Here is a 26,355-nt window from a genome sequence, read left to right on the forward strand (position 1 = left end):
GGAAGCCTATAGGCCCTTGCTCTAAAGCCTCCGCAGCTAACAGTGTTCGTTCTCCCTGACATGAAGGAGTGGAGAAGCTGCAATGCCTTTTCGGAGACTCCCACTTCCTGCAAGCGCTGAACCATATGCACCGGGTAGATGGTATCAAATGCCGCCGAAAGGTCGAGCATTGTTAGTACCGCCGATCCACACTGATCCACTTTTTTTGCGAATATGGTCAGTAGCTGCAATAAGGGCAGACTCAGTGCTGTGACCGGCACAAACCCCGTTCTGCGTACGGTTAAAGATCTCCTGGAATTCTCTGTATTTCATCAGTTCAATGTTGATGAATATTTCCGGGATCTTAGTAGGAGCAGTAAGAAGGGAGATGGGTCGTAAAATGTTCAACTCTGAAGGGTCAGCGTTAGATTTTTTAAGGAGTGTTGAAACTGTGACTTCCTTCCAGATGGTTGGGTAGCTGCCGGAGGAAAGTATGTTATTAAATACCTAACAGAGGAGGTTAGCTACCGGTTCAGGAGCCAGTGTGAGTAAGGAGGGCATACAGGGATCCAATTTAAGGCCCAGAAGGAATTCTTTCGTTTGCTTAACCGTAATTAGTGGAAAGGACCTCAAGGCTTCCTTAGCGGGGTACAGGGTGAGCTCCTCGACATCATGTTCAGCAACCTCAGGTACGGGTTCCTCACCTTCCGTAGGCCTAAACTCCTGTAAGATTTTGAGGACCTTGTTCTGAAAGTAGGTAGCTACTCTGTCACAGAAATCTTTTGAGGGGATCAGCATGTGTGTCCCCAGTGGCTCGGAGATTTCAATGATGACCTTGATTAGTATACTGGAGGAATTATCTGCTGATGTGATTTTATCGGTCAACTATTTCATCAGGGCAGCAAGGTGCACAGTTTGCTCAATGTAGAGTTTTAGACCTTCCCCTTTCCTGCTCCCAGCCACTTTGAATGGCGTTTAGAATTCTTCAAGCATGTTGCTAGATTCACAGGTTTCCACACACAGTGGTCTGAATTAGGTGCAGAGTTGGGGCAGGGCGGTAGCTCATTAATTCTCTCTTTCCTTCATTTAATCAGTTGCCCCTATAATATCTCGAGGTGGGCATTTGTTTGTCTTATAAAGGTTTCATATTTTGATGGTGTTAATATTCTCTGCTTCCTAAGTTCATGGGCATCATAGCAGGTCAGGAAAGCATTGCCTTCACCTCCCTGCAACACGCTCTTGAAGTGCAACCATCTAAGGTGCATTTGGTGGTAACCACTGGTGATTATGGTGTCAGAAGGTGTGAGTATCTACTCACACCTTCTGACCCCATAATCACGAGCAGCACCAGACCTGAGGGCTGAAGACATGAAGAGCAGAGCTGGATGGCTACCAGGTGTCTGCTCGGTCAGACAGCATCCGTCATACAGGACTGGACCAAAGGGCCGGGTGGCCAATGCGCCCCCTGCAGCAACAATAAGGAGCAGGAGGTTCTCATGAGATATTCATACACTATTTTGAATGATGTTGTGAAAGGGATCACAGCATGGGTGTAAACTTGAGGAGTATGACTTAGAATGAGCGATCGATGAGGTTGGGGAGGCTGGTGCTTGGGGGACATGACTATAGCGACTCCTGGAAACTTTCTTGGTTTTCAGTCAACGGGGAACTGGTTGGTTGAAAATGTTTCTTCACCACCAAATTTATATTTTTGACTTTCTGTGGGGTTGGACTCATGATGTTTGTTGATGTTACCTCCAAATTCAATAGCTCCTATAATGGATTAACTTACATTTGTAACTGTAAGCAAGGTCCGATGCACACAACTAGGTATGTGTGATATGATTGATCACAAGCAACGTAGCAAGGATGGAGACGTACAAATGTGTTCTTATTGTGTTGTTTTATTGGAATGCATATAGTTAGAACAAGAGACCAGCCGACACGTGTTTCGTCAAAACGGGTGATAACCCTTGACTCTTCAGGGCTGTTGACGGGTCGTGAAAGGAGGGGTCGGGAGACCGGTGATAATTCCAACCCGGTCCTGTTCGGGTTTCTCAAGGCAAACGGAAGCACTCAAGAGTGCACGTTGAGTTTGTGGATCAAGAGTTTCGAAGTAATCGCAAGCTGCGACAGCGGCGGGTAATGCCGTGTCCGGTGGCAGCGGTGTTTAGCACTTAGTATGTTTGGAGATCAGGGTATCATCGGTATCGGTTTTCGCCGGTTTTCGTTCTTCTCCGCACCTAGTTGTGTGCATCGGACCTTGCTTACAATTATCCACAAGGCAGAATTTCCTCCTCCCTTGTTTTCAGAGTTTAGTGTTCTCTCTGATCCAGTTGCACCAACCACAATTAACATTTCCTTTTGACTCAACCACGACCTGTTGTGCGCCATTTCATTTCTGAATACTCACAAACCCTTCGTAGAACTTGAACATTTGTAACTGGGTTATATTTCATTCGTTTCATGTATTTGTACCTGCTTTGAAAATGTGCACTGCTTTGCACTTGTAGGCGGCAGTTTTTTGTTTGGGTTTATGTTTGATCTCATTTCTGGTCTGATTTCTCTCTTTTCTAGATTCTAATTGGTGCGGACAGGAGAGTCGGCGGTTGTAACCTGGATGACCTGTCGCTGGCTGGCAGGCTAAAGGTAAGTTGGGTTTTAATTCCCTTTCAGTTTGACGACAGGCCAAGTACCGTTTTTTAATGCGTTGAGCTCCAAAAATAGTATTTATTTGGCATTGCGCATGTGCCCCCGCTCAAACCTCTCTCCTGTGTGCACGACACTTATCCGTCCACGACTTCTTCCCTAGATCTGTAGCGTCGGGACTTTAAGTGCGCCGGGACGTGCTGGTACTCAGCACCGGCAGTTCTATAAAGCAGGTCCCGAACCGGGTCTCTATCGTGTTCTCCATTTTTGCCCTCAGGGTAAAATAAAAACCTTACCTCTGCAGCAGTGCCACCCTTCACGGCTTTTGAGGTAACTTCAAAAAGACTCGCTATAGCTCTTTCAATCTCCTCATTTCAGAACGGAAGCATTTTCAATGTTATATACAAGGAAGCCGTAGTTGTTGCCGATTTATCTTACACAAACAACAACAATTGGCTAAGCCAATAGACCTGGCTTGTTGTAGGTGTAAGGTTACTTGTTGGATCAGTATTATATATCTGTATGCAAGGACAGAAGTAGCAAAATACCAGTTGAGCGGCACATCATTCTGAGCCCAGATTTTTAACTTGGGTATATTTAAGCCACACCCTTAATTACATCGTACCCGCCCTTTGAGAGACCCCCAAGTTTTTTCATTCCACTTAAAACCCTGTGAAGAGTGGAAGCTGCTTGCGACGCACAGAGGGGTTTCAATGAAGAAGCCATTTTGATGTCATACATTAGTGGGGCTTTTGTCATCTCTGGTGGTGAAACAATGTTTTGTGATTTTAATCCACAAAATATAAGAATATAAGAGTTCTGATGGTGCTGCCGGACCGCCTCCCGCCGAACCACCAACCCAGAGGTTTTAGGTCCTGTGTTTGGTCCATGACTCCAGTCGCATCCTGCAGCAAACATGCAGTCCGAGTAAAAAGGATTTTGACCCCCCAGCAAAATTACATTATTTCGACATTCGAGCGCTCCCCTTCTCCGTGCAGCAATATCACTTTGAGACCATTTTACCGTAATCTAGTATTGTCCGCTGGTGTCTTTTTATGGTGGTGACCTAAGGCACTGACCTTAATAGCTTTCATGTATCACGGGTCAAAGTACAAACCTGCAACCCTCCTATTACATACATCTTTGCTACATGTGATCTAAACAATTTTACCTCTGCACATTACAAATACTTACACTATTTAATCTTCACAGCAACATTGTACACCTTACAGCTAGAAGACAAATGGATGTGTCTGGTGGTTGGTGCGATAACTCATCTGACTTTCGAACTCCAAAGATGGAGCAGTTTCCAGCATTTGTTTCCTGGCCAGAAAAAAAGCAACTATAGCTAAACACGAGTGGTTTCCGTCATATATTCCTGCTGTTCTATTATGAATCTGAAAGGACTTTCATCCTGCAGGGAAAGACATGGCTTGGTAGTTCGGACTGGACTGTTCCCATGAGGCACAGGGTCAGAGCTGATTTGCATATAGCCAGTGTCTAACCCAGGGTGGTGTGGAGTGCAAAAAAACGATGGATTTAGGCCCAGATCCTTGTATTGGGGTGAATGTATGGCATTGTTCTAAATTCTGTCCATCAACTGTGTTTTTTTCAAATTATAACAAAGCCTTAGATACAAACCTATATGTGAACAACCCTTGTTTTAGAAAGCAAAATAGGTTAATTGTATTTAGTAATATCTTTGAATGTGTAAATTGCAACCTCTCATTGGGCAACTAAATTCTATTCTTAGCAAGAAATATGGAGTAGGCAAAAACTGTTTGCACAGTCAATGTTGGGTCCATAAATGTGTCCTCGTTATCTTGCTTGCGGCAGAGTTATTTAACTGTAGAATAGTCAAGTCACAGTCAAATGATCTTTATTCGGATAAAAATAGCCATAAAAGCACAGTTCATCACCACCAATAAGAAATAAAAAACAAGTTTTAAAACATATAAATATGAAAATATTATCCAATACAAGTGCAAAGTTACAGTAGTAAAATCACGTTAAAAATGTTGGACGGGCCTGTAAAATCTAGCAGCGTTAATATTATAGTGCAAAATTTGAGATTTAGAACAATTGTGCAAAATCAGCAATATGTTAAAAATAAAGTGCAATAACGTGCAATAAGTCAGGCAGTAGTAGGCATCAAGATACAAATATAATTAAACTAAACTCCTTTTTTTTTAATTCTACCAATACTAGAAGCATCATCAAGGTATTGGTTATGGGCGATGTTAATGGCCATCATAGAAGCAAGGATAAAAGGGGCATTTCTCAAGGCGATATAACAGAATTTGTGGCGCATTACAGTTCGTTCATGGAAGCACGTGAGCGTACCGCAGCTTGTAAAAACGTGCTTACATGAAAAATCATGTCGTCACTTCCTAGTTTTAAAATTTCAAGGTATGCTAATTTAAAATCCATAATAGCCCATGCCTTGAAATGGGGAGTTAAATACTGTTGTGTGTATCTTACATAATATTTACAAAAGAGTAAAAAATGTAACAATGTTTGTTTGCTACCAGTACCGCAGGGGCAGTTCATTTGCTCAAGGTTGCTGTTGAATCCTATCGGAAAGCAGAGTGAATATTTTATACTGCCGTCCCTAAGACGGTACAGTAAGCTCCTTTTCCATCTCCCTATATTTTTCTAAGGTATAGCTGTGGCATGTGATGTTGAATGATCAGTACCTCCAGAAGGGGCATATATCTAGTAATTGATAATTTATGATGCTTAATGTTTTGTCTTTCTTTATGGTACAGGTCATACAACGCCCCCCTAACTGATTTCATGCTTATGCTTTCCAATGCTAGTGGGCATAAAAAAAATTGGTCCAACTTCACACTAGATAGGCTGGCTTTTAGTGCGGCAAGCCAGTGTATGCTACTACCCTTGTCACACTTAAGACAGTCTGTAATTATCTCTCTTGTTAAAATCGCAGCGGGATCCTGCCATATTTTTAACCAAAATAGAGCTGGGTCAGACTGATAAAATCCTCCATGTAATGTAAATTCAATTCCTTATGACATATGTAAGTTGGAGATGAAATTTGAGCCCCGAGAATTTTTCTGCAAAATCTATTCTCTTAAATTTTTATCCCACTACAATTCACATACCCCCAAACTCCAGCACAATAAGTGGCCATTGATACACATTGTGATTTATATATCTGAATCACCGGTAACACTACCTCTGCTTGTTTCGGTTGTCGAAGGCTAATGATGGAATTAACTGCTTTGGAGAGTTTGCTTCTGCCGTGGGCCACGTGGGCTTGCCAAGAGCCTGATTCTGAAAAAACTAGGCCGAAATAAGGAAAAGTGCTTGTGCATGTTAGCGATTCACTGCTCGATGTTATAGACTTAATGCAGTGTTTTTTCGACCCACAAGTCATTATATAAGATTTTTTTAAATTAGTGCAGATGTCCAGATCGGCCATAAAAGATACAAATCCCGTGACTAAAGTGCCAAGTGCATTGGGGGTGCGGCCCATAATGACCGCATTGTCTGCGTATAGAAGCGCGAGGAATAGTTTACCATTAATTTTGGGTATGTCACTGGTCAGTTTAGACAGGAAGTTATGTAATTCTTTTATATAAAGGATAAAAAGTAGAGGGGCCAGAACACAACCTTGCCTGACCCCTCAGCCAATAACAATGTTCCCAAAAACCTCCCCATCACTGCTTACCCTCACCAGTGTTTTCAAATCCCTGTGCAAATACGCCAAAAAATAAACCAAGGCCTCGTCCAACCCATAATTTAAAAGGATCTCCCATAAACACGATCTGCTAACAAAATCAAAGCTGAGGTTAAATCCATAAAACCCAAATAAAGTGGAACTTTTTGAGCGATCGTGTATTTGCCCAAAATGAGATTCAGATTCAAACACTGTTCCACAGTTCCAACATTGCTTCTGAAGCCCAGCTGGCAACTATTTAAAATTTGACTGTCTTCAGCCCAGTTCCTAATCTTAAGTAAAGACAACCCTGCCCAAGGTCTTCAAAGTGTTGTCTATCAGAGAAATTGGGCGTAACAGCTGGGGTTGGATCTGTCACCCTTTTTAAAAATGGGCACAATGATACTGGTCGACCAAGTGCTCCGGAGAGCTGTGCTGGTCAAGTTATTAAAAACATTACATAAAAGGAGAGCCCAGAAATCCGGATCATGTTTTATAAGGTCAATTGAAAGCCCACCCGAACGTGGGGATTTGTTCCCTAAACATTGGTGTATGGCATCCTTTACTTCAGATACAGTTATAGCAACCTGTAGGACTGGGAAGCAGGTATGACTACTAGAGGTCTTTGTGGGAGCTGTATAGATTCTAGTAAAGTGTTCCTCCCATAGTTCACTAGGTATATTACAATTTATGGGAGTAATATTCGAGTCCATAGACCTCATACCTTTAACTTCTTTCCAGAGTCCAGTTACATCCTTAAGTAAGGCAGCACTAGCAAGGTTATCTCAGTGTTCTTTCAATATCTATTCTGAGCGTAATTTAGTTGCTATCTTATAGCAGGCTCTTAATGATCTGACTAGGGTTATATCCCTGGGTGCAGCCGCTAATGCTTCATGCAGTTCTCTATTAGCCCGTGAGCATGTGCCATCGAACCATCTGGGATTCTCGCTTGAGTTGGTAACAGGTTTAGAGATTATATGTTTGATACCAACACACAAACCACTAAAGGCCTCAATAATCTCACCACCCGAGATGCTGCTTGATAAACACGTATCTACCAATAAGGGATGCAATTTTATCATACGTGCAAAAAGGGCTTTATTATCTATGCCCTTCCAGATCACTCTGAGCTTGTCAGTGGATGCCACCAAATGTTTAGCCCCTATTTCCCTTTGGATGGTAAATTTAGAGGAAAGTCTAATAGTTGTTAAAATTGGATTATGATCACCTTGACTAGTACATAAAACCTCAGCCTTTGCTAAAAAGTTTACCAATGAGGATGATATAAAAACATAATCTATAATAGATAAACATTCATGTCCTCTATAGGTAGGCAATGGACCTTTATTTGAATCAACACTAGCCTTTTCCATTACGTTAATTAAATTGCAGCAGGACAAATGATTGCGAAGTTCCTCCCCTCTTTTGCATGGGTTGACCCTAACCGGGGTAGTGGTATTGTTGTCAATGCCACTATGCAATCGTGCATTAAAATCCCCACCTAGGCAAATTCCGTCTAATTTACCGTACCTCTTCTCGTCTTCTAGTACATCAATAAATTCAAACTAATTTATAAAATTTCTATTTGGTAGTGATGTAAAATCATTATTATAAAAATTAGATAAGCATATTGAGGCCCCCTGTGTGTAAATCGTGGCTTGGGAGTTCTCATTGTTTGTTGCCACAGGTTTTATACTACCCCCAGCTGAGATCTTTATCCATGTTGATAATTCCCAAAATGACCTGTTTTGGGGCTAATTACGATGCTATTATAACACACAAATCCTTCAAGAAACAATTCATTTGTGCACCAGGTCTCCTGGAACATCAGAATATCGTAATTGCTAACCAGATCAACCCACTCTTAGAATTCAGTTTAGATCTTAATCCTGCGATGTTCCAACTTAGCACATTTAAGTTAGGGCCTAGGCCTCTGGGTTCGGTAACAATCGGACATACTATTAAGGGTTCCACTAACTCTGGTGTAATAATCGGTAATTGACTCAATAGTCAGTCCTGACTCTCCAGACTGGACAAAGCGGTGAACTGATTATGTGTGGTGTGTGTCGGGATAGAAAGATTACGAGGGCCCAAAGAAGGTTTGTAGGAAAAACCTAAGGGTAGTGAGTGTATAAGGGTTGGGGCGGTATTGTGGTGAATTTGTGCTTGCAGTAGCCATTTCACCAGGGGGGACGTCTAAAATTCACGACTATACAATCACCCGAGATGTTCTTTTCTGAGGGTCCCACCCATCCTACTTGTCGCACCATTAAAATTTCATTGGTGTTCACCATCCCTAGGCCCTTATACGCCGTTAACCAATCAGTACACTTGTTCTTGAGTTGTTCCCAGGATTCTGATTGGTCTTTCTTCAGGGGAGGAACCCCGGCTAAAATCACAACATAGGGGCAAGCTTCTGGAGGTAGGTGAAGGACATCTTTAGATGGACTCTTAACCTGATTTTCAAAAATAGAAATATCATTCAGGGCAGTTGCTATACTTGTCGGAACGCTGGCCAGCGGCACAGGAGTGGCTGGTACTAGGTTTCGTAAAAGTCTAATGCTAGTGGTCCTATTGACAAATGCTGCATTCGACAAAGGCGTCAAACTGGGAGTATGTTTGGGAAAGGGACTGTTCTTAGGATTGCCACACTTGTCACATGCAGTATTAACAATAGAAAGTGTACAATTACCACTCTCATTTGATTTGCCCTGGTCAACTGCCTCCGTAGGTTTAGAATGCTGATCCCCCCTGGTTTTATCAACAATAGCAACAGCTTTTTTCTGCATATCCGGTTTCTTAACCAGGTTTTCCAACCTGTCTAGACGTTTAAAAAGAGCATTAAATTGTTTGTCTACCAAAGTTTTTAAACGATCATAAACAGAGTCCATTATGGTGTCAATTAGGATATCAAATAGTCACTGTGTCACCATATAGCTTGGTGACATCCCTGTTTTTTGTGCACACCTTAGGTGCTCGAACAAACAAGCTTCCAAAAAATAGGTTGTTTATGCACTTTAATCGTGTTTCATCATTAATTTCATGAATTTAGGTTTCTTTTCCTTATTTACATATTATGCATTCTCGAAATGGCTCCAATGCATTTCGGGTGATGTACCCTTCATCTGGGAGCTTCTGAAAACAACAATGCAAGATATCACTAAGTGGGGGTTCATGATTTGATGTGTAATTATCGTAACATGCAGGTGGGGTGGGTGACCGGCTTCAATAGCAAAGTGATCGGGCAAATTAAGTAAGGTGGCTTTAACTGTGCTCGATGTGTCTGAATAGAATGGTGAAACGTTCATGACTTCAACGTGTGGACGGCTGTGCTGTTAAGTGTCTAATCGCGCAAAATGGGTTCAACGTTGTAAACACTCACGTGTACCCGGTATCATTGGGCGTCTATGAAAGATAAATGGGAGCATGCGTTAGTGACTAACAAGTTCCTTTTCTGTTGCGCATTAAGCGCCTATACGGATTCGGTCTTCAATTCACCGCATGTTACTTACTAAATGTTAGAGTGCTCCGTGCTGTGAAGGTTGGCTTCTCCGACGTTCCTACTTCCCGCGAGCCAGGAAGTGGGTGTGTAAGCCATCCATGAGAGTGATATAGAAACAGGGATGCAAACATTCCTAATGGAATTAATCATTTTCATGCTTTACCACAGCTACTTTCGACAACTGGTACCTCCAACAGTCCGGAACTTCCATGGGCAATTGTGCCGCACCGACCTATGCGAATATCTATATGAAGCTCTTTGAAGTCATGAACGTTTCACCATTCTATTCAGACACATCGAGCACAGTTAAAGCTACCTTACTTAATTTTCCCGATCACTTTGCTATTGAAGCCGGTCACCCACCCCACCAACCCCACCTGCATGTTACGATAATTACACATCAAATCATGAACCCCCACTTAGTGATATCTTGCATTGTTGTTTTCAGAAGCTCCCAGATGAAGGGTACATCACCCGAAATGCATTGGAGCCATTTCGAGAATGCATAATATGTAAATAAGGAAAATAAACCTAACTTCATGAAATTAATGATGAAACACGATTAAAGTGCATAAACAACCTATTTTTTAGAAGCTTGTTTGTTCGAGCACCTAAGGTGTGCACAAAAAACAGTGATGTCACCAAGCTATATGGTGACACAGTGACTATTTGTATTATAGACGCACGCCGGACGGACGCGCCACCTGTATGTAGCACCCAACCCTTAAAGTAATATAAAAGAAGCCCCATAAAAATCGCTGTGAGCCCTCCAACCAAACATTTTCAGTCAATTAGGATCTCGCCCGGCCTTTCACGAGTACCATGGGCAGTTGTATACTCAGTTTGGGTGTGGATGGAGTTAACTGCAACTTCTGATGTGGTCAAGTCTACGGTATTGTAATTTATTTGCTCAATTGGGCTTGCTGTCCAACAGTAGATCCTTGTCTCCACATACCCAGGGGAGTGGGTTCAGTTTTTAGGCGGACTGGCTGTTTCCTCTTACTGCTAGTGGGTTTTGACATGCCTCTCTTCCTTTTTTTACCCCACTTTTTTAATGACCGAGGCCAACTTTCCAATACTAGCATTGACTTGAGGCCGTAGTTGGCGTTCTGAATTGTCCTCATCATCCTCATCAATCTCAAAGCCCTCAGACAACATATCACTCTGGCAGGGGGTGGTGATTAATACATTAGGTGATAATGGGAGAGGGTCAATTAAATTACCCTGCTCTGCTTCTTCAGACAGGTGCAATTGAGGTGCTGGTTGGCCCATAGAAAGTCTCCTTTCGGTTAGTTCGATCTCCGATTAAACCATACTAACAGCTTTTTTGAGCATGCTTTCGATGGTAGTGGCAGTAGATGTTTTTGGGCCAGATATAACTGTACGTTTCCCCATAGTGCTTAGTATCACTTACCTTACACTGGTGCTTAAAGGGATTGCCCGGCCCGGCCTCCTTCGGTCTATGACGGGTGCAGACGGGCCCGCCCTTGGCCCGGCTTTGGACGGGCATGCCTGCGCGCGTCCCGCACTGCGGGAGCTACCGGTTTAATTTAAGCGCCTCCGGGCGCTTGTTGATGACATTGCTGTAGCGCGCCACGCGGGGGAGCCTGGGAAATGGTGTCCCAGCAAGCTGAGGCAATCCCCGTGTGTGGCCGGCTCAAATAGGCAGAGCGGGCCGGTTTGAGAAAATCCAAGGGCGGAGATGACTCACAGACTGTAGCCCTCTGCCCGGCTACAGTCCAAAAACGAATGGCCGGAGATGGCAGGTACAGATGCTAGAATATTAAAGGGTCCCACTGGTATCACACATGTATGATAGTTGTTATTTCCTCATCAGTGTTCTGTACTTTGTGTTCAGAGATCAAGGACGTGCTTTGTTTATAGTTCAGTGTCCATGACAGTAAAGGGTGTATGTTGTAGGAGTCCATAGCAGCCGACCCCATTGTCCTGGATAGCTCGACTGCTTAGGGGATATTTCCCCCAAGAGGAAACCTTCCAGGGCTGGAGATCCCTGCATCACTTCTCTCAGTGTCTGATGTAAACCAATTAGGATTTATAAAGTGCAGCAAATCACCCATTCGAGCTAGTCATTCCCGGTCCGATTCTGGTTATTGCTCATTTTCCCCTATACTTTCACATGGAGATACATTTTCAGGTTAAAGTAAAAAAATCTGCAGTGTTCCTTTGGATCTCAGAATCCCAGAGGGGCTGGTAAAGGGTGTTACCAGCCCCATTACAGCCCCACCGGAAATAAGAGGCCACTCTTAAGGAGGACCTTACGCTCCTGAATGATTTTTCTGTGTCACAATTACAGTAGATCGTAACAAGCTCGTTTCTTCTTTCTAACCCTCTTTTAAGGTGGACAACTTTTTTGCTGCTGACTCGGGTGAAGCCGATGAGGAGATGCTCCAGATGATGGGTAATGATAATTTACTTAATTTATTTTACTATTTCATATAGAATTTTAACAAATGTAACAAAATAAAGGACTATGAATTCAATGTATTAAAAACGCAAAATACTCTCCTCTCTTGGGTTTGACTGGCCAGTATCAATTGTTTCGATTTACAACTTATTGACAGTGTTACCACAAATTCTTAGATTTTAGCTTTTCTGTCCACCCAGGCTACGTAAAAACGACCTCTGTTATAAAAATGAATGGTTGGTTTAATAATTTTGTGGTTATTGTACAATAAGTAGAGATTTATGTGTTTGTCGAATAGCCTCTTCAAATACTAAGATGGCCGACACAAGTGTGCTTCTGAATGAAAACTCGTGCGTTTTAAAATGGCAGCTGCTGCCATTGACTCCAATTGAACAACCCTTGAAGTTTTAGCATTGTTTCAATTACTTATAAAGTTAGCTGAAATATTGTTTCAATAGCTTGCATTTCTCATATTTAAATCCCTGAAGTGCTGGGGATCAATTTGGAGCTGTGGGAATTGGGAGCCGTGAAATGCTGGATTAGGGTTTATAACATCTCTTTGAACACTCAGGTTAGTGCTGTTGTTGGCATGTGTAATAACCTTCTGAGATCCTTGAAGAAATTCCTCTATCTTCTGCCGGGCATTATCAGAACATGATAGTTCATGCTCTTGTCACGTCTCGACTTGACTATGGGGATGGCTCTTTATTGGGGCCTACCAGCACACCAACTGAAAAGTCTGCAGGTTGTCTAGAACGCGGCAGCTCGGCTTCTTTTGAAGGCGCCTAAAAGAAGACACATGCAGCAGTATCTTCAGGAGCTACACTAGCTTCCCATCAAAGATAAAATTAGGTTTAAACATATTGTACCGACTCATAGAGCCTTCTACCACTCTGGGCCTCGGTACCTTATGGAAAGGATTAAGCCTTATGAGCCGACCCAACCTCTGCGCTCTCCTGATGCACTGGTGGGAGTGGTCCCCAGGACTAAGAGGAAAACGTTTGGCGATCCGTCCATTCCTCGCATCGACCACCTGGACCTTTCTTCCTCTGCTGCTCTGCTCAGTAGAGGATGAATGTTACTCCTAACACCACTTGAAGCCTTGGCTGTTTGCACATACACTTAGATAACCTGTATGTTTATCATTTGCCTGCAGACCTAGTTAGCGCCTTGACACCCTTGAGTAGCGGTGCGCTTTATAAATCTAATGATTGATTGACGCCCACCTGCATTGGTCTCAGCGCTTGACATATGTCTGATGCTGTGGTCCTGGCTATTTCATTTTCAGAAAGCACAGTGGCCAGTGTAACTTTGAGATGGGGGGGGGGGCTAGCTCCGGAAGCGCTTTTGAAAATGTTAGAAAAACGCACAAAGTTGTAACTTTGTATATAATCGTGATGGTACTCAATGATTTCATGCACAATAAGCACACTTGATTATAATGCCTAAAAAGTGCAATTTCCCAGACCATTTCGGATAAGGCACACTCATACAACTGCAAGACTGTAAATAGTATTCAGTGCGTTTGACATGTTGGTGAACTCTTTAAAAGCAGCAACTCTGTGAGAAACCGAACCATGAGTCAATGAACCATGAAATTACATTCTTTGTGCTTCTGTCCCTAATTTGCTTGACAGTCGCAGGACATTATCCACAACTTGTGCTCCTGGTTTTAAAAAATGCAGAGTACAGATTTCTGAGGACCGTGTGATATATTTCTACCGGTAGTCTGTTACAATGTAATTATAATAATAATAACTTTGCATGAAAATCGGCAGATAAAAATAGATTTTTATGTGTACTGTAAAAAATAGCAAAAAACACAGTTGATGGACAGAATGTAGAACAATGTCATACATTCACCCCAGTACAAGGATCTGGGCCTAAATCCATCGTTTTTTTTGCACTCCACACCACCCTGGGTTAGACACTGGCTATATGCAAATCACCTCTGACCCTGTGCCCCATGGGAACAGTCCAGTCCGAACTACCAAGCCATGTCTTTCCCAGACCGGAATCAAGCATCCAAGGACTGGTTTCTGGCTATCAGCCTTCATTCAGCCTGGATAGCTTGACTCCAGTGGTGTGGAGAGCCTGGGACTCACGTCTGAGTATACCCAGCACACTCGGGGTGAAAATTGCAAAAAACACAGTTGATGAACAGAATGTAGAACAATGTCATACATTTACCCCAGTACAAGGATCTGGGCCTAAATAAATCGTTATTTTGCACTCCTCACCACCCTGGGTTAGACACTGGCTATATGCAAATCAGCTCTGACCATGTGCCCCATGGGAACAGTCCAGTCCGAACTACCAAGCCATGTCTCACCCAGGGTGGTGTGGAGTGCAAAAAAACAATGGATTTAGGCCCAGATCCTTGTACTGGGGTAAATGTATGACATTGTTCTACATTCTGTCCATCAACTGTGTTTTTTGCAATTTTCACCCCGAGTGTGCTGGGTATACTCAGACGTGAGTCCCAGGCTCTCCACACCACTGGAGTCAAGCTATCCAGGCTGATGAAGGCTGATAGCCAGAAACCGGTCCTTGGATGCTTGATTCCGGTCTGGGAAAGACATGGCTTGGTAGTTCGGACTGGACTGTTCCCATGAGGCACAGGGTCAGAGCTGATTTGCATATAGCCAGTGTCTAACCCAGGGTGGTGTGGAGTGCAAAAAAACGATGGATTTAGACCCAGATCCTTGTACTGGGGTAAATGTATGACATTGTTCTACATTCTGTCCATCAACTGTGTTTTTTGTACTGTAAAAAATAGGTACAGTTGAGTTTCTAGATCTGCACAATTTTGTCAGCTCGTCCGGTAACAGGTGACGTGGTTCACCTGCTGCCCTATGAAATCTAATCCATAACTATTATCTGATTTTAGACATAACTGGTATGTAGCTGGTAATATGTACTGAATACTTTTTGGATTTTTAACAAAACTGTATTTTGTTTTTTGTACTTGTCCAATAAATTCGTGAGCCCCAGGGAAACCAAAGCTTGTGACTGTTGTGGCGTCCAGCTCACAGCTGTTGGCCCTTCCTCAATGCATTGTCCGAAAGAAAAGCTGACAAATCCGTTTTCTCTCACTGCAAATCTCATTTACCTATTTGACATTGTTCTTGGTGATCCAGTGTGACAGACTAGGATATGCAGATGAACGGCAAACACATACATAGATTAGACACATAGAAAGATAAACCTGCACCGTCCACCTTTCGCTTCTGTATCTTTTTGTGCGTTTTACTCTGTAGACCGGTTTATGGCTAATGCAGTGCACTATTCCCACCAGCACTGGAATAGACCTATGCAGTTTGGAGACTTTGTAGGACTAGTCCTAAAATGGTTTCAGTAATGCAAGGAGCAAGATTTAATTGAATATGATTTGTTGCTTTGAAAATTATCAGATATGGATTTCTTGCCTCCTGATCACTCATTGTAATTTGGTATCTGCTGAAAATCATTATAAAATGTGAAGTAATTGTTGTTCAGGATCAAATATTTGAATTGGTCGATTTTCATTTTCACATATTGGTATTGTTGATGCTGATTATACACAGATTTGTTGTCTGCTTGTGCCACCATTTAAAGGGATCATGATAATGATCATTCATTGGTATTTGCTTATTATCCACAGGGATTTTTTGTCTGTTTGTGAAATCATGTAGATTGATAATCAAACGTGATATGCTGTGGGCTGATGGTGATCTCTCATTGTAATTTGTTACCTGATGATGATCACACCTTGTCATTTGCTGTTCACCACTTCACTGCGGGGCCGATTCCCCCGATGTGCTGGGGAGGAGGGGGGCGCGCACAGTGCCCACATGCTCATGACGAGCTGAGCACGTCATGACCACGCCCGTTCCTTAGAACGCCCAGCAGAGCAGGGGAATTATCCCTGCGTGTGAGCGTTCTAACGGTCATGACGTGCTCAGCTCGTCATGAGCACACGGGAACCGTGGCTGATGACGAGCTAAGCTCGTCATGAGCTCTGGAGGGGTTAATGATCATGTGGTATTTTTTTTATGACCGTACATTGTGATTTTGGTTCATACATTATGAGTTATTGCCTGCTGAATATGATCATATGGTGAGATTAGTTATTGATGATCACAGTGTTCATTTGTTGTCTGGTTACAAGATTCATACTTCTGGTGCTGATGATAATACATTGGGTCCTGTTGGCAATCATCATGTAGTGATTTGTCATTGATGATCACAGTTTTGGGGTGTTGTCTGCTGATCAGTTTAACACGTACTTTCTGCTCTACTGGTGATTATGTCTCATTGGAGTTGTTTGTTGACGGTCACCCCTCTCTTCCGGTCCTTTATCTCAGTAGGTAATTTGAAGAAGTGCTAAATGCTGCACCTTCCAAATGATTCAGTGATGTCAGTCCTCAGTCAGTTAGCGCTCTCTCTCTCTCTCTCTCTCTGTGTTTGTCTCTCCGTGTCGTCTGGCAGCATCGAGGCTGTCCTGCTGCTAATTAATCATCTGCACTGGGAGCTTAATTAGCAGCTCATTTAGGATTATCTTTTACTATTGCTGCCGCTATGCCATGGGCCAGCTGATAGATGAGATATTGAAGAGACCTTAAGAAGCCTGCGGTCCTTCCTTATTTTACTGCTGAGAAGGGGGTTTGATGAACTGCCAACATACACAGCCCCCCTCCTAGGCAACTTTTTGATGAGCATTAGGACCAAAAGCCATTCCCGCTGATTATTAGGCTTTTCCGTTTATATCTACAAAAGAAAACCATGAGCACGTGCAGTTCTGCTGCCTCCAGACTGTTATAGTGCACACTATGAGATAGTTTCAAGTAAAACATGGAGACACACATTTATAAAAGTTGTTTTGTTACTGTATCGTCATTTGCCAATGCCATGGATTGGTATTGATGGTCCGAAAGCATGGTCAGTGTCATCTAGTTTTCCAACTAGTGACGTAGCCCTGTAAGTGCAACGTAGGACCTTGTTGGAAGTTGCACCGTCTGGCTCCCTGTATCTCTTCTGTAGCAGAGGCACCATCACTGCCATGCCAATGGTGGATGAATCTCCAAATCTAGACTTATCTCTGTTGGTTTACCGTCGATACCCACTCCCAGACATTGTGGCGCCGCTCTTGCTGCAGGCCTTACGTGTTAGCCACTCATGTTTTTCTTGTAGCCAGACCCCCCCAAAGCCATGGTCTTTCATCACCGATAACATAACAAATATCTCCCAAGCGCTGGGAGGGTCTCACGTTTTCGGTCTGAGACTGCTATTGTTTGTATAGCGGCTCTCTTCAATTATGGTTCTAGTGCAAAAGGCATTGGAGCGACCACCATAAAATAGATGCCTTTCCTATTCCATTTCCACCATCCTGTAAGGGACTGATGGCAGAGCAGGTGGTGGCTTCCATCAAACTGTAAATGGAGCCCGGCGTATGAAGAAGTGAGTGTGAAGGACATCCACCTTTTTTTATAGTGGGTCCCTTTACTGCTGCTTCTTAAAAGAGACCCTTTTTGTGTCTCACCCTCTTTTCTTTCAGACTACATTTAGTCGCCCATGTTTGTCCGAGGACACATCCTGAGAGTGCCCACGTTGCTTCTTCCAGGCAAATGTATGCATTTATCTTTGTCCTGTGTTGATCCACCCCCACCACCCGTAGACTATTAGGTACTTCTTTGGCTCTGCTCCCTTACTCAGGTCTGGTCTAAATAACCACATAATAAGCAAAAGGAGTCTCTGTTTTTGTCCTTTTACTCAGCGATCACCCACCACTCTTTTCTTTACCCACTCCCTTCCAACTCTTTGTGGTCAGTGCCCCTCACCCTTGAAGCTGGGTTGGTTCTGCATATTCTCTGAGCACAGGTGAGACTGCGAGGCTCCTACATTGCAGGGGTGATTTGTTTAGAGCCCACAAGGCTCTGGGGGACATTCAGTCTACACTACACGAAGGGATGAAAGACGTCGCTGAGTGCATGAAGAACAGCCGCCTGAAACTGAACTCAGACAAGACGGAAGTCCTCATCCTGTGACCCTCGCCCTCCGCCTGGGACGACACCTGGTGGACCCCAGCCCTAGGCAGCGCACTCAAGCCAACAGACCATGCACGCAACCTGGGCTTCATCCTGGACTCCTCCCTCTCGATGACCAGACAAGTCAACGCCGTCTCCTCATCATGCTTCAACACCCTACGCACGCACTGTAAGATCTTCCGATGGATCCCGACCGAAACCAGGAAGACGGTCACTCAGGCACTCGTCACGAGCCGACTGGACTACGGAAACACCCTCTACGCCGGAACCACAGCCAAGCTACAGAAAAGACTCCAACGCATCCGGAAAGCCTCCGCCCGACTCATCCTGGACATCCCCTGACGCAGCCACATCTCCGGACACCTGAGGGACCTGCACTGGCTCCCCGTCAGCAAGAGAATCACGTTCAGACTCCTCACCCACGCACACAAGTCCCTCCACGACCTGGGCCCCAAGTACCTCAACAACCGCTTGACCTTCTACACGCCCACCCGCCATCTACGTTCGACAAGCCCCGCCCTCGCCGCCATACCACGCATCCGAAGAGACACCGCCGGAGGAATATCCTTCTCCTACCTGGCGGCCAAGACATGGAACTCCCTCCCCACCCATCTCCGGCTGACCCAGGACCATCTCGCCTTCAGGAGACCACTCAAGACCTGGCTGTTCGAGCAATAGCAGACCCCCCTTTCCCCAAGCACCTTGAGACCCTCCGGGTGAGTAGTGTGCTATACAAATGCTATGATTGATTGATTGATTCAGTGATTGCGAGTCCCCGGGGGGGGGGACTCCAACATTGGTGCCACTTTTGCTCAAGCCCAGAGAGGCTTAGGGGGACATTGTTATTGTGCAGAGCCTAGAAGGCTCCCAGTTGGCGCAGTTTTGGTCCCTGAGGGCTAGTGAGAGCCCTGCCGCAGTTCTCCTTCCCAGCTGCCCAGCAATTAGTGGGCAGCTGCACCGTTTAGGCGCTTGGGATTGTCCTCAGGTGCCCAGCAAGTAGTGGGCACCTGCAACGTTTAGGTTTTGCTGGCGCTGCATTGACAGCACGCCCTGACATTCTGGACACAGGGCTCTTTAGTCCCTTTATTAGATGGGGGCTGGTATGTGATTTTATTTTGAAGCAATGTGATGTGGTGCTAGGAAATGTAATGGATTTAATATGATTACGCACCTGGATCTTACACCTCTGAATGTTTTTAGGCATCATGTGTTTTTGCGTTATTGAGTTATGATCTGGCACCTCTGAATGTTTTTATGCATCATGTGTCTTCCTTGTTCTTACACCTCTGAATGTGTTGATTTATGCATCATGTGTGTTTCCTTACACCTCTGAATGTTTTAGGCATCATGTGTTTTCTCCGGTACCTCTGAATGTGTTTTGATGCATCATGTGCCTTGTTCTTACACCGCTGAATGTATGTTTTACGCATCATGTATTTTTCCTTCCCTACACCTCTGAATGTTGTGATGCATCATGTGTAATGTGTTCTTGCTTATCCCCCTTATTGTATTGTGATACTTAGGTGGTTGTTCTTTCTAGTACAGGTGGTCCTAGTGAGGTCCTGGTTCCCAGCGTGACATTTCTCCTAAGGTGTTTAGGGTTGCGTAGGTGGTACTTACCTGTTCCCAGTAATTACTGGATGTGATCTATAACTGTTATTTTGTGCTATACTTATTCTAAGTACTAAAAGTGTTGATTCTGACAGGGGCCCATGTGGCCCTGTCCTGTAAATAATCCCTTGTGAATATTGCCTGTGCCAGTTGGCACAATGTACATGTATGATTCTATCTGATGTGTTTTGACAATACAGAAGTTATCTTTATATAACCTTGTGCGGAGTTCCTTTTGTGGTGTGCCTAGGATGTAGTTGCTGTTGTGTGCTTGCGCAAATGCTTTACACATTGCCTCCGGCATAAGCCTGTCTGCTTGTGCCAAGCTACCAAGGGGGTGAGCAGGGGTTATCTTGGTGTGTGACTCCCTTGCCCTGACTAGAATGGTGGTTTCTGCCTAGCTTTGGCGTCTGCCTTAGCCAACCAGAAATAGCCAGTTCTAACAAATAGTACTTTCACTTTACAGCAGGAGTTCCTTCCTTTAATAAACAGTACTGGCACTTCACAGCATGAGCGCTTCCTTTAATGAACTGTACTGGCACTTCATAGTGGGAGTTCCTTCCTGTTGTGAGCAGTACTGGCACTTCACAGAGGGAGTGCTTCCTGTAATGAACAGTTTTCACACTTAGTAGGTGCTGGATGTGCACTGCGTGATTCCTGTGAGACTGTTTTTTGAGTTTTACGTCCTCCTGGGTATCACTTCCCACTCAGGAGTGTTAAAATAACATTTGGAGTTAGCAGATCCGAAACTTTGGTCTGTCGCCCTGGGCACTATATGTGCTGGGTTATCAGCCCAGTAGTGAATAATAAAGATACTTTGTGTTTTTTTCATCAACTTCTTCTTTTATTGTTTCATATGCTTAATCTCCGATGTTGAATTCACATCTATTTTCGCATATAGTTATCTTTTTTTCTTGTTCATATCGTGTTCAAACATTGACAAGTCTACCACTTTCCCAATGCAGTTCGGCGCCACGCGCCTTTATGAAGAGATCAATCTGTCAAAATAATAATATATTTAACTAGTTGCTGTGCTTACTTTTGCCACCAAAAATATATTTCTGCAGGTTAAATTCAATATTTCCATCACCAAACAGTTTAATCGACCAAATGAGCAGTAAAACATATTACCAAAATTACATCCTAGCTGTTTATAAAACAGTGTGTCCGTTTGTGAGAAGTTGGCCTGATATATGATGTTTCCAATTCTGGAACCACCTTGTATCAGTCCAAACAATCCCTTATGGTGTCTGGTTGTAAGTCAACCTTGTTAGACAATCTATCCTAGTGGTAACATGGACTAAGCAGCCTTTAAGGCTAAACTCAAGAGGTCGTGTTAAGCGAGCTGTTTTACCAATCACAATCTTGTAATATCAAATGAAAGGACACCACACAAGTATATATTATAAAAATATATGTGTTTATTACTAAAATAATCCCCAGTACTCTTTATGAGCAAAGGGGCACAAGCGTTAAATCAAAAGCACAGTATAACATATGAAAGTTGCACAATTATGGATGAGGGCGGGTGGCCACTCAAACCATATATTAAGAAGGTGGTATAAGAGATACCAATCGAACAATGGTTAGGCCTAGGGCCTAGGGAATCGCTGGGAGCAGTCGGGACTAGCAATGCTGAAGTCGGGAAAAGCCCGCGTGATTCCGGTGCAGTGCTTAAAGCACACGCATGCACCAATGCAAAGTCAATGGTGCGTAAAAGTTATAGAGTTACTGTTTAAGGAGTCTTCCGCTTAACCTAGAAGGACGAAATTTAAGACACATACACAAGAGGTGTGTACCAGTGTGGGAACATCGGCGTTGTTGAGTTACCTTACCCACAGGAAGCGGGTGCATAGGTTTGAAGTTGAGTCGGGTTTCGTCACGCAGGTTGTTGGTGCTTGAAGCTGAAGATGCTGCAGGCGATGTGAAGGAGAAGTGTCCGTTGTGATCCAAGGGTGGATCAGAGTCATAAAGTACCTGAAAGCAGAGGGGACAGAGTCTGGGTCACTCAGCAGTGACCAGGGTGGAACCAGGACGGAACCAGGCAATGTCGGGCGCAATCAGGTGGTTGTTGAGGAGCTCCTCTCCGCTGCCACGTGGGCTCTAGGGCATCTGCGATGTCCAGGAGCGGGTCACGAGTTGTCCCACGAAGGTTCTCACCGTCGGCGCTGTCGGCTTCAAGATCGGAGCAAACAACACTTGGCAAGAGCAATCCACGCAGGACTGGAAGATTGCTTCTCACTCAGACCAGGAGGGTCAGAGCGGGTGCTCCTTCTCAGAGGAGCGGGTGCAAGTCTGGAGCAACCAGAATCACAAGTCGTATTTCAAGTTTCGTCGGCACAGGGGCCACAAGCCAGCTGGCAAGTGACCGGGCCAACGCGTTGAGCCAAAGGAAGCAGAAGGGCCCCACGCAGCACTCGTCGAGTGTAGAGGGGTGAGCTTTGGTGCAAAAGTGGCTCAGGGCTGGGGCTTCTCAAACCCCGGTGTACAGCTTCGAGGGTCACTCGTGGGCTGCACGGTCAGCGCCTCGTGCTCTTTTCAAGATGGCTTGCCCCACGCTTCCGGTCGCCTCCACGGGTCTCAGCTCTGCAGGGACTGTTGATCGGGCTGTTAGAAGGCAGGCAAGCTTGATCTCGTCGATCTCTGTCGCTCGAGTTTCGGCGAGAACTGCAACAAAGCAGATGTCGAGGTGCTGGATGGTGCCTGTTTGCACAGGGTGGTCACTCCTTGACCACAAGGGAGATTCTTCAGTCTTCTACGTCGAGTAGGATGTCGAAGGGTCCAGAGTTTTGTTTCAAATGTTTCATCAGGATAATCTGAGTGCGTTGGCACTGCTCCCATTCTTATACCAATCTAGGGGGCTGGATTACCTGCTAGGTCCCCTCCTATGGGTGGGACCCAGGAAGGGGGTGGATACACCCCTTTCCCTTTGATCCAGGCCGCGCTGGGACTGGGGCTTGTGTGCCCCAGAACCGGTTTAGCCGGATTATGCAAGGGGCAGCCTTGTGCTCCCCAGGCAGTGTCTGGTTTCTTTCAAACCTCCCTGCTACAATCCACTATCTCCTGTCTGGGGTGGTGTAACACCTCCCTGCGACAGGAAAGCCTTTGTCCAGGCCTCCTCTGCTGAGTTTCGGTCAGCGGCAGAGGTCAGACTCGTGTCTGTGGCAGAAGCATCCATTTTGTGGATCTGAGGCTCTTTTAAAAATCAACCGCGTTTCAGTAAAGTAACATGTCTTCTCCCTCTAGAGGGGTGGAATGCTATCCCCGTCGACAGGACTGTCGAGTGGATAGTATTCCAAATCGTATGGCACCTTACACAACATGTTTTGATAAAGCCAAACCAAAGTTGCTGTATAACCGTGAGGATTATAGTGCACTTAATAGTATATGGTATGGCATTATCCCGGATCAGCTTAGGGAGTTGTTCCCGACAGCTGCAGACAGGCTCAGCTCATGCTAGAGCACCATCTCACATTAAACCACGCACTCTGCCTCCAGGATGGATAAGGCCTTCCATAGTAGTGGCTCACAGGTTTATATGTGTCCAGATATAGGTTTAGATATAGGTATACTATATCTAAGCAAGGGGTGATTACACCAACTTGCCCCAGCTGAGTGATCAGCCAGTTGTTTCAATTTAAGAACCAGCCAGGGGTGGCAAAAGCTATGCTTCAGCCCCTGGTAGGCCTTGGTGGCACCTATGCCCTGAGCACCTATAGTGCATGGTACAGGGGCTGACAAGGAGTCCAGTTCCAATTGAGTTATATACCTATAGTACATGTATGTGAATTTAGAGAGAGAACAGCAGGCTGGGGGTCTGATTAGCAGGCCCACAGCCTCAGTAAGTCGAAAACCAGTGAAGCAAAAAGCAAAAATTGGGGTGACCATAGGATAGCAGACCCTACTCTCCTACACCGTTCAATTGCGTTTAAATGAAAAATGTCCCCTCTAACATTTGGACGTAAATGGTTTAATACCAAGAGTTACGACTGAGTCTGTTGTTCTGTAACTGTTGCAAGTTTAACTGAAGTAAACACTGGCGTATAGCCTGCTGCGTTAACTAAAAATGTAAAGGGAGGCCCGCTCACCGTGATAGCGTTTTTAATCCGTTACTCTGATACACCGCGTGGTGCACACTGGGGTTTCTGCTAATGCTTCAAGAGACGCAGGATCTTGGCGTTTTAATTCAAACTCGTGACTTCGAGTTTGTTGTCTCTTAAAGTTAAACCGACTCTATATCGTTAAATAGCTATGGAAAAATCACCTGAGGGTATTGATTCATCGCGCTTACTTATGATAGATCGAATCGTGTTTTAAATCAATTCTTAAAAATTACACTTTATTATGGTGCGTCAATGCTAGGCTAGCTTTTGTGGTATGCATACTGATTTTAAAGCGTGATGTGATGTAAACAATGATGATGTTAGGGTGATATCGCTATGTGTTCGGATCCAGAGATGTAGTTAGGTGTATGTTACTGCTGCTAAGTATGTCTATGTTAAGCGCCTACATGTCAAGGCCACAAACAGATCTGACAATATATCTAACTGCAGATCGACGATGTGTTTGATATAATTAAACTGTACTGGCACTTCATAGTGGGAGTTCCTTCCTGTTGTGAGCAGTACTGGCACTTCACAGAGGGAGTGCTTCCTGTAATGAACTGTTTTCACTTTCACACTTCACAGCAGTAGTTCCTTCCTTTAATAAACAGTAGTGGCACTTCACAATGGGAGCGCTACCTGTAATGAACAGTACTGGCACTTCATAGTGGGAGTTTCTTCCTGTAATGAACAGTACTGGCACTTCACTGTGGGAGTGCTTCCTGTAATGAATAGTACTCTCACTTCACAGCAGGAGTTCCTTCTTATAATAAACAGTACTGGCACTTCACAGCGGCAGCGCTTCCTGTAATGAACAGTACTGGCACTTCGTAGTGGGAGTTTCTTCCTGTAATGAACAGTACTGGCACTTCACTGTGGGAGTGCTTCCTGTAATGAATAGTACTCTCACTTCACAGCAGGAGTTCCTTCTTATAATAAACAGTACTGGCACTTCACAGCGGCAGCGCTTCCTGTAATGAACAGTACTGGCACTTCGTAGTGGGAGTTCCTTCCTGTAATGAACAGTTGTATAAGAGCAGAGAGGCGCACACAGTGTAGTCAATAATGTAAGAGAGTCCAAAAAGGAATTGTAGATCTTCAGTTCTTATTTATAAAAGTATTCTTTATTTTCATGTACAGCGGCACAGCCAACGCGTTTCATTCCCTATTCGTGCCTTGGGAATTTCATCAGGGCTGCAAAAATACATTAACAGGTATAAGTATTTAACAAATATTAAAAAGACATTCACCCAAGAAGGGCAATAGTCCAAGCCAAATTGCATTAAAGTACACACCCATAGATCCACACTTATTAACCAAGTTATAAATCTCCTAAGTGACAAATTTAAGTTTAAAATTACCTAGTGAAAGCATATACCCCCTCACCGGTACTATGCGATCACATGGCCAGCACAGGCCAAAATGTTTGGTCCTGATTAAAAACACAACACCATGCCTATTGGAGAATTAGACATCCGAAAAGTGCAAGTGTTCAAGTCATACGGACAATTGTGAACAGGGAAAGAGAAAGGGAAAGAGGTGTGAATCAAAAAAGCCCTTGGTCCCAGCATAGAAAGAAGAGGTCAAGGTGAAGGAATGTGATCCCACTACCCTGTTTTCAAACCTAGAGTCCAAAACAACCAAGTGAAAACCAAGATAAAAAACGATCCTTGGTGAAAAGATAAGATCCAAAGTGCACGGGTCCAAGTGACCCTAAAATACGTAAAGGGAGAGTTGAGAAAACTGCTGCCGCTCACCATGTATAGACAGTTTATCACGGTCGTACTTCTTCAAGAACAGTGTGTAAGACGGTCACGGTAGGTCACAATATGTGCCTATAATGAGAATATTATACAAAAAGTGAGCACAGAAATTTATATTAGATGAGTCCAATCGTTCTTGCGGGAACATAGGGATCCTGTTTATAATCATGGGGGGAGGGGAGCAGACAAAAAGTATAGCTATGATGAACCTCACTTCTAGGTATTTACAATATGAAAATTGAAGGACTTAACAAATCTAAGTTTCTAATCTTTTTTTTATATTTTAAAAACCAAATGATGCCTTCTATTGATAGACATATAAAAGGGGATGATCAAAGTGGCGATTCCAAAGGTCCCTTTTGGAAGGTTATATTGAAGCAAGGGGTCTATAATACCTGCAAGCTGTTTTGTACTTCTTTCCAAGTAGAGTGCTGATCCAAGTCCCCCCGGAGTTTCTGGTCACTGTCACTCATACAAGTCAAACGAAGAAGAATGTTCCGGACCCCTTTGTATAAGAAATTAAGAGGATATATAGATGTTAGCCCTATAAGTATCACGATGGAAAAGGGCATCCTTGAATTCATAGTCCTAAACTATAAAAAAAGAAAGAATTTTTGC

At 44.1% G+C, this 26,355-nt stretch overlaps 1 protein-coding gene across 3 annotated transcripts in view; it reads left to right on the plus strand.

Annotated features, from left to right (window-relative positions):
* LOC147729286 (intraflagellar transport-associated protein-like) overlaps positions 1–26,355 on the plus strand; it is a 262,017-nt gene that overhangs the window by 146,941 nt on the left and 88,721 nt on the right. For 2 of the 3 annotated variants that reach the window (XM_086959599.1, XM_086959600.1), the window contains exons 4-5: positions 2,557–2,628; positions 12,168–12,228. In XM_086959599.1, coding sequence (XP_086815725.1) covers positions 2,557–2,628; positions 12,168–12,228 — 133 coding nt within the window. The remainder of the gene's footprint in view (positions 1–2,556; positions 2,629–12,167; positions 12,229–26,355) is intronic. The other variant, XM_086959601.1, reaches the window with a different exon arrangement.

This window comes from Lissotriton vulgaris, chromosome 2_2, assembly GCF_964263255.1.
Source record: "Lissotriton vulgaris chromosome 2_2, aLisVul1.2, whole genome shotgun sequence".
Taxonomy (NCBI): domain Eukaryota; kingdom Metazoa; phylum Chordata; class Amphibia; order Caudata; family Salamandridae; genus Lissotriton; species Lissotriton vulgaris.